We start from the raw sequence: 9821 nt of genomic DNA, 5'->3' as shown, positions 1-9821 counted from the left end.
ATAATTCACAATAAAACATTTAAAAAAAAAACACACACACACACTAGCAATGAAAACAAAATCAATGACTCCTGATTTTGAAAATGGCTACTGCCTTTTATCCAATTTTTCCTGTAGTAAACCTCAGGAAAAGGAAAATCTGTTTTAATAAAATGAACATAATAAAACTAATAATTTGATATATAGAATTATTTCACATTTATGTTTATTAAAAACTGACATAAACAAAAAAATATCCCAAATCACTTATCACTATGAAACAATTACCTTGAGAGACATTACCATCTAGGACCCTTCTTCCTCTGCCTCGGCCTCTTCCTCTTCCTGCTACAGCTTCCCTTTTCTTGAATTTCACCTTTGGTTCTACATCCACAAGTAGTGTATTCAGAGGCAAGCTGTCTGGCAGAATAAAATATCAAATATTATTTCCTCAAATACTCAGTGCTTCCAGCTGTCCAGGCTCTCTGTTCTTCAGGGTCATTGTCACAGCTTTGAGGTGTGTGTTCATGCTGACATCCACACCTGTGATTATTCCATGGACCTGTGTTCCAGTCTTCAATCCACTAGATACAGTTTCATGACTCGATTTCATCAAAAACCTCATGAGCTTCATCTCAGCAGTGCCGTCACTCTCTTGGCCTGCTACTGAATAAAATCTGAGAACAGAGGAACCTGGCATTTACTTTTTAAAACCTTTCTGTGTTACTTTGACACCTATTATTGTCACAGTCTCATGCCCTGTGATGGTTATTGGCTAGAACAAAGTAAGACCAGAGTAAATTGTGTGGGTTTATTTACATCTTTATTTTCACTATTTTTTTCAGTGAAGAGCAAAATCTATTTTTTAAAGACTTTTTTTTTTTTAATGTTTTATTGTGAATTATATGATAGTTTACATGGGAGAACTTTAGTTTTACATTCATTCCAGCATATATCATCTCACTGCCATGGTTCCAGTCCCCTCCATGCATCATCAACCACCCAAAGGGTATATCCCAGAAACCCACCCCTACAATTCCCCCTCTTCGCCATCCCCCCACCCCCAGTTTTCGGCCCTCAGTCCCTTTCCCTCTCTGGGTCCAAAGTCCCCAGCCGCTTCATCACTCCACGTCATCGTCTCTGTCTGTATCTCAGGCATCTCTGTTTCTCTGGGTAGGGTCCCGCTCTCGGCTCTTCTCTGTTGATGGTCCCAGAGACCTCCGCTCCTATCCTGGAGAATTAATCACTCCCTTCCTTGTTACAAAACGTCTACCTTTGCATGTCCAACCCTCATAATCTGTCCTGATAAGCATTATTTACTACAGTATCATGAGTTACTGGTCTGTATTTCCTTTCATCAGCTCCACCCAGACAGATTGAGTAGTACCTACTGGAGATTCTGCCTTCCGCCATGCTCCCTAGCACTAGGTTCCCTCTTGAAAGCTTGTAAGCCAGTCACTTCTTGCCTTTGTAGTCCCCCCTCCACATTTGAGTATCCAATGTCCAAGTTGCCCATCTCCGTCCGCTCTGTGGGTGTGTGTGTGTGTGTGAATGTTTCTTGCTGTAAGGATTTGTTCCTTCTTTTGAGCTGCTACTCCATAGGTATAGGTCAAGTTCATCAGACTGTATCAGCTCACTCTTTTTTTTTTTTTACCCCCCTCTTCTTTCCTCTCCTGGTTGAGCTCCGATCATCCAGTCATGCGGTCTAGGTCACGTGGGTTAAAGACTTCTTAAAGGTTGAAGTCATATGGATTTCTCAGGTGTGCCTCTTTGTTAGAGAAGTGGTGCCCAGGTGCTACCACCTAGTGCATTCAAGGACAGGCGGTGGGATGAGTGCATTTGGCATGCTGGGCAGAGGCAGATTAATGATGCTAACTCTTCCAATGCGAGGACATGAGCACAGATCATTAACTTTGTGGCATCTGTGTTCACTGTAAATTTTTAACTCTGACGCCATTGAATTCTGCTATCTACAAATAGGTCTTTCTGGTTTTAAATTGTGAATACTTTGTGCGACGTGGAGAAGAATTACCAGTTGCCCAACTCTGACTCATGGCGAGCCCATGTTTGTCAGAGTAAAACTGTGTTCCATTGGATTTTCTTTCTTTTTTGTTTTATTTTATTTAAAGAGATTGCTTTATTAACCTCCATAGGGTTTTCATTGGCTCACTTTTCACAAATAAATCACCAGACCTTACTTGAACCTCCATCCTTTCAGTTAGAAAAGAGCATGTTAACCATTTCTGTTTCTGAGCAACTGCAGAAAAGAATGAATTCATATGAGCCCAGAACACTTTGGGAAAATGTGATTGATTGACTTAGCAAGTACCTAGGATGGGCCAGTTCTTTGTAATTGTATATTTTCTAGGCTTACTTACACTGTTTGACAAATAATATTAAAATGAAGCAATGCACAAAACAAGTTCCTTCTTTGGAAGGACAAAAATGAACTCAACATAGATTAAAGAACTAAATGTAAAACCTAGAACTATACAGATCAATGAACAATTTAGGAGCTCGGATACTTGGCATAAATACACTACCAAACATAACTGAAAACACAAACAGCAACCAAAATAGATGACTGGGACCGCCTAAAAATTAGACAACTTACGTGCATCAAAGGATTTCACCAAAAGAGTTTAAAAAAAAGAACCCACAGACTGGAAACAATGTTAGACAACGACATAACAAAGGACTACTTTCCAAAATTTATAGAACCCTTCAATAAGAAGACAATCCAATTAAAAAATGTGCAGAGGACGTGAATAGTTCACCAAAGAAGACATTCAGTTGGCCAACAAACATGAAGAAATGCTTGCAATAGTTGGCCATTGTTGTTAAGTGCCCTCAAGTCAATTCCAACTCACAGCAAAGGGGAGCAGCTGGTGGGTTAGGGAGAGGTAAATCAAAACAACAATGAGATAATCACTTTACTCCAGAGTTAATAACAATGTTCCAAAACACAGAAAACAGCAAATGCTGACGAGGGTGTGAGAGAGTGGGATCCTCCTACACAACTGGTGGGACTGTAAAGTGGTGCCGGCATGCTGCTGTGGAAAACAATATGGCGCTCTCTCAAAAAGTTGGAAATGGAAATACCATATAACCCAGCAGCCCCTCTACTTGGCATACAGCCTCAAGAAATAAGAGCTGTGACACAATTAGATGTGTACACACCCATGTGCATTGTAGCACTGTTCACAGTAGCAAAACGATGGAGACAGTCTTAATGTCCATCACCAGAAGAATGAGGAAACAAACTTTGTACTACACACAGTGGAATATTGCACAACATTAAAGAATAGCAAAGACTCTGCAAAGCCCTTCACAACATGAATGAACCTGGAGGACATTATGCCAAGTGAAATTTGTCAATCACAAAAAGGCTAATATTGCAAGATATCACTGTTGTAAAAAGGTAGGGAAGTATTTTCTTGCTAAATGAATTCTATGATGGCTACAGGCGGGTGGCAGGGGAGGGAAAAATAAAGTGAATAGAGGTAAATACTGTTACTGGTACTGGAATGAGCTGCAATCATTGTAATGACATGAAGTGTAAAATTTGTTGAATGGGGGAGTGATGAATTTACATTCCTCTCAATTTACAATAAGAAGTTAAAAGAAATTTTTTTTTTTTAAGCAATGCAAAATGTTAAATCCTCAGGGACTGGGATAAGGTTGCTACAGCAGGCCCCAGCATAAGTTCCCCGTAAGAGTTGAATGCTCATGGCATGTGCCCAGGCAGGGGGAGGGGAGGGCTCCAGGCTGCTGAGCACACACTAGTCTGGACTCATTCCCCACCATCCAAAGATCCTCCACCTACAGCTCAGAATGATGCTGTGTCTTCTGGACACCACATTAGTTAGCATTGAGTTTTTGTTAAATGAGTGACAACTAGACCAATAGATCATATAGTAAACGCAGAAAACATTGTCCAGGATTTTATTTTACTTGGATCCACAATCAGTGCTTATGGAAGCAGCAGTCAAGAAATCAAATTTGCATTGGACAAATATGCTGGAAACAGATTTTAACACTCTTTAAGTGTTAAAGAGCAAAGATGTCACTTTGAGGACTAAAATGCACCTAATCCAAATCATGACATTTTCAATTACCTTATCTGCATGTGAAAGCTGGACAGTAAATAAGGAAGACCAGAGAAGAATTGATGCCTTTGAGTTATGGTGTTAGGGAAGAATGTTGAAAGTACCATGGGCTGCTGGAAAAACAAACAGATCTATTTTGGAAGAAAATATAGCCGTATTGCTCTTTAGAAGCAACAATGGGGAGACTTCTTGTTGTTAAGTGCTTTTGAATCAGTTACGGCCATAGTTGACCCTATACACAACACATGGTCCTGTGCCATCCTCATAACTAAAGTACAAGAAATGAAGTCTCCCCATCTTCACTTCTAAGGAGTATTTCCAGCTGTACTTCTCCAAGACAGACTTGTTTGGTTTTTGGCAGTCCTACTTTCTTCACCAACACCATAATTCAAATGCATTGATTGTTCTTCGGTCTTCCTTATAAGTTTTCCAACTTTCACATGCATATGAGGCTATTGAAAATACCATGGCTTCAGTCAGGCACACCTTGGAGAAACTAGTCCCTTGTCTGGCAAAGTAGTTAAGTCCCAACTCTCAGCAACCCTGTGTAGCGTTTCCAAGGAGGAGCTGATGGGTTTGAACCACCAACCTTGCAGTTAGCAATACTTTGCTTATTCTATAGCACCACACCAAGACTCCTGGTAAGGTAGAGTGTTGACAAAAAAAAAAACAAAAAAAAACAAGGAAGACCCTCAACAGAAAGACTGACACAGTGACCGTAACATAGTCTCAAACGTAACAATTGTGAGGAAAGCACTATTTCCTTCTGTCATATATGGAGTCTCTATGAGTTGGAATCAACTCATTGGTACCTAACCACAAGACACTTTGGAAATTATTTACCAATTCTTGCTAAGATGATGGCCCAGGGAGTCAGAGGGAGTATGCTTCCTAGAATTGATTCAATGTGGGGATTCTGATTTAGAAGGATTAAAACCCACAAAAGGCTAATGGGAAGATGTACATTCATTTACAACTGGAAATGTAACCACAAGTGAACCAAATGTGTCAGTTTGACCTAGCATATTATCTCTGTGTATGAAAGTGACATGGGAAGCAGGAATATAAGGAGGTTTCTTGATGAGGACAGGCTCAGGAGGTTAATGAGATGAATCAAATGTCAAAGCTTTATTGATTATCTGTTCCTATGTAACAAATTACTCCAAAACTCAGCAACTTAAAGCAACAAAACATTTATTTTCTGAGTTTCCGTGGGTCAGGAATCGATCTGTACACCTCTGGTGTGGTCTCCCTCAAGACTGAAATCAACGTTATTGACAGGGCTGCAATCCCTTCTGGGTGCCACCTCGGTTGAAACCCCTTCTAAGCTTACTGTGGCTGCTGACAGGTGACATTTGTTTCCTAGGGCAGCTGTAACAAAATACCACTAAGTGGGTGACTTAAAATGACACAACTACATTATCTCACAGTTCTGGAAGCTAGAAATCAAAATCCAGGGTTGGACTTAAGAACCTCATGTTAACTGGTAACTTCAAAGACCCAGTTTCCAAACAGGGTCACATCCACAGATGCCAGAGGTTACGGCTTCAACAGAAAGTTCTGGGAAACACAAGCAATTCAGTCCATAACAGCGGGTCTAAGATCCTCCCTTTCTGTTGGCAGAGACATCAGTCTTTGCCATATGGGCCTTTCCATAGAGTTTCTCCATAGAGCATAAGGTACCCTGGTGATGTAATAGGTAAGCTACTCGTTGAAAGATTGGCAGTTTGAACCCTTATAGCCATTCTACAAGTGATCTGCTGCTGTGTAATGTATGTAATGTGTGACTCTATCATACGGGGTCACTGAGAATCAGCTCAAGGGCACACAACAATAGCACTCAGACCATGGCAGCTAGCTTCCCTCAGAGTGGGGGTGAGTGAGAAAGGGAATCAAATGTAACCTAATCTCAGAAATGACATCTACAGCTCTTGTCATAATTTGTTCTCTAGAGGCGGGTCACTACGTCTAATCTGCACTCAGGGGGAGGAGACTATGCAAGAGGATTAATACCCACATGTAGGGATCATTGGAGGTCATTTTAGAGGTTGCCCACCACATGTGGCTCCCTAGATCTATTCCAAAACAAAGTGTCTACGGAGACCTCAGACTCCTGTTGGCATGGTGGGCTGTTTTCCCCGAAATGCTGCTAGACATGGGCAACATTAAGACTTTTTCCTTCACCCTTTATGTACTTTGAGCCCAAGGTTGCTATATTGGGCCCCTGGATGAGGTTCATGGACGGAAACTGAAGATGTGTGCAGAATTTACATGGGTGTTTTTGAGCATTTTCTAGAGGCAGGAAAGTCTGTAAGTGCCTTGATAATCTATAATGGCCTGTGGTGCTGTAGGATAAGCACTGGACTGTGAACCAAAACGTCATTGGTTCAAACCCACCAGCTGTTCCTTGGAAACGCGGTACAGAGTCACTGTGAATCAGAATTGACTCAACAGCACCTAATAAAAGCAATATTCTAAGTTGACCTCGAACTTTCAGTTCAGTGTTCATTCAAACATAGTACCATAGAGTTGATTAACCATCATCAATAACCAATTAATTGATCAATTACAATCACATTTAACTTGTCTTCCCTGAGGTGGTTCCCAGGTCACAAGGTCTGCACTTTGGCTATTTCCAGGCTCTTAGATCACACATTTATGCTAAAGATCTAGTTCCAGAAGTAAGCCCAGAAAATGCCTTTCAGGAAGGAATCCAGTACCGAGTCCACATTCCTGTGAGAAACAATGGTAAGGCATTGTGGCTCTCTAGAAGTGTAGTTTATGAGAGAAGAGAGCCAGTGCCTTCAAAACTGGAGTGCTGCCCGCAGCAGCCTGCTGACTGAGGCAAGGAGTAAGAGCCAAACGCTTAATAGTGAGGAAAAGCCAAAAAGCAGAAGTGACGTGTATGTGGCCACTGTGTTTAGGGATGAGTAATGATGCCTTCCTAACTGAACAGTTAACGTTAACGATGGTCCAGAATCATTTGCGGGGGGAGGGAGTTCAACTGTACTCACCATTTCTGCTTCCTTCTGCCTATAAGTTAATAGTAGAATCTTAGAAGAATTTTCATCCAAAGTCGTTAAATAAAAAATATACACAAAGCATCCATACTTAAAGGGAATGAACAGCTACCAATTTTTTGGGACAATTTCTTCACATGGAACACATCACCTTATAAAACCCCCCTTAAAAATAAGGCATTGAACAACTTCATTCACTTCATACTGAAAAGTAAAAATAAATAAAAATAAGGCATTAACCATGGATGTTTTTCTCTTTTATGCATGTGATTCTTTGTTGACCTCCCTAATGTTGTGTGTATGACTGTAAATATATGAGGAATCTTCAAAGAGTTTGTGGAAAAATGGAATTAAAAGATCATGGAATTTTTCCAAGAACTTTTTGCGGTCCCCTTGTATATGTGAAACATTCGTAATTTAAACATTTTTGTTGTATATAATTAATATCTCCCTGGGCTTTTGGATAAGAGGAAAATATCTGGCTATCTTTTCGATAGACGCTAAGACCATCTGATATTCATTGCAACAGTTTTTCTTCAGATGATAGTGTACCTAGATATCTCCCCCTCACTCTCCCATCCCAAATATATAACTTAGTAGTGAGGAAGAGATTGCAGAGTACTCAAGGTTCAGAAGCTGAAGATTGAGGTGCTAACCGTGATCTCTGCTCCCCACAGGAATTGGTGGAGCCCTCTGCGGAGAAGGTGCCAGGGTCTGTGGCCTGTGGAGCGGAGAGCCCCCTGGATGACATACGCCTCAGTGAATCAGATAAGACAGCTGTCCTCACCTTGATAAGAGAAGAGGTAACGTGTTTCTTGTTCTGTCTGCTTATCCCTCTTATTTCTTTGTCTAGTCCATGTGGCTGGGAGTAGATTTCATCTCTGTTGGCTTGAGTTACCCCAGGCTGGATTTCCTGCAACTTGTTTTAGTGTCTGAACAGACTCCCTGTAAAGTCCAGCCTTGCTGCTGGAATTAAAATGTTCAGGTGCCCAGAGAAAACAGTTGATGCTCTGAAGCAGTCTTAATGGCTTTTGAAGTCTTAAAGATCTAGTTTTGCCACATTGACTCACATGCATAATGAAATCAGTGTCTTCGTGTTACTGAGAATATATGATCATGCCTAAGGGGTCCTGAAATTCTAGATTTGCAGTAATGTAAAAATATTGCCTACTTTCATCCATGCTGTAAAGGGTCGCTATGAGTCTGAACCAACTCCATGGCACATCACCACCAGTACCATAATTAAATATAATATAAACATGTGTTGTGGGTTAATGTGCCAGACTGCAAAGCCGTTTGAACTTCATAGTCTGCAGTTCAAGCTCACCAGCTGCTCCTTGGAAACCCTATACAGGGTCACTATGGAGCGGAATCAATTCAACGGCACTTAACAACAACACAATAATTAAACAGTCCAACTCTTGAATTCTCATATAATGTCTTTTGAACAGCCTCTGTTCGGCATAGATCACTGATAGGCATTTCCAATCGTGATTCAAAAAACATAGACACTGTTTCAGGGTTGCTGATCAGATATCACTGTCTCCCATTGTGTTCCTATGCTATGTTTTACGTGTGGTTTGTCTTTTTCTTGATGAGTCCACCTGTTCTTAGAAGGTCATTTCTTAGCTGTTTTATTTTTCCAATATGTTGAGAATAGGTAAGTCCCTCTGATGGGTCTCTGAAAGCTTTATAAAATTGCACTAGGTTGGTAATGAGGGTGTCAGCTACTCCAGTTGTCAGTACTTAGGCACATTGAGGAGGCCCCTGACATTTTAGAAATGAGGGAAATAACAGTGTCTTCCTCCTAAAAGTTAAGGAGCTGACCCCTAATGTATCAAAGCAAAGATGTGCCTTGTTGCCTGAAGCTAACAGGTTCCTAAGATCCTGATCAGAGGCACCAAAATAAAGAACATGTGAGTCAGAGGGAAACATAGCCAGGGAAGTACAGTAACAGTAGAATTGTGGAGGCAATTGTGGCAGGGCCCAGCCAAGCCCTGCAGGGGAAATAGAGTTTGAGGTTATCTTAGAGTTCTCTAGTGAAACATACATGTGTACATACAGAGATTTACTGCAAGGGATTTTGGCTAATGGGATTGTGGGGGATTGGCAAATCCAAAATCCAGAGGTCAGGATTCTGTGGGTTTATACCTTCAAGGTCCATAGGTCAGGTGACAGGAAGGGTATGCAGTTGAGGAACAGAGAGAGAGAGTGAATTTTACCAAAATATATTTATATGGTCTGGAAGAATACTATACCCTAATGAACTCCCTTATCAACTGGTTGATGGATTATGTTATATAAGATGATTACATTATGAAGGTGTGATTATATTACATTGGACTAGCTTGCATTATGGGACAGCAAGTAGTCTAGTGTTTGGCCAAACTACTGGGAACCATAACCTAGCCAAGCTGACACATAAAGTGAACCTTCACACCAAGCAGTTAGAAATCTCTACAGAAAAAGAATGCTGGTCACATCAGCTCTCTCATTCTGATCTTGTGATACTTTTATTTCTCATCATAAATAAAATTGGTGCTCTGGTAACTGCTATGATTATGTTACTTTGGTTGCTTTGTTTTTTAATTTAAGGTTTTTATTGTGGATTGAGTGAAAGTTTACAGGACACATCATCAGTTTCACATTCAACAATTCATATAACTTGTTTCATTACATTGATTATAATCCCCTCCATAGACCATCAGTTAAA

At 40.7% G+C, this 9821-nt stretch overlaps 1 protein-coding gene across 3 annotated transcripts in view; it reads left to right on the top strand.

The window, feature by feature from the left end:
• The window catches only part of TACC1 (transforming, acidic coiled-coil containing protein 1), a 94280-nt gene that overhangs the window by 66167 nt on the left and 18292 nt on the right, over window positions 1-9821 (top strand). For all 3 annotated transcript variants that reach the window (XM_006859945.1, XM_006859943.1, XM_006859944.1), the window contains one exon: window positions 7786-7911. In XM_006859945.1, coding sequence (XP_006860007.1) covers window positions 7786-7911 — 126 coding nt within the window. The remainder of the gene's footprint in view (window positions 1-7785; window positions 7912-9821) is intronic.

The sequence above is a fragment of the Chrysochloris asiatica genome, unplaced genomic scaffold (assembly GCF_000296735.1).
Source record: "Chrysochloris asiatica unplaced genomic scaffold, ChrAsi1.0 scaffold00035, whole genome shotgun sequence".
Lineage (NCBI taxonomy): Eukaryota > Metazoa > Chordata > Mammalia > Afrosoricida > Chrysochloridae > Chrysochloris > Chrysochloris asiatica.
The sequence above is the reverse complement of the archived record's forward strand: the minus strand, read 5'-3'. Positions and strand labels throughout refer to the sequence as shown.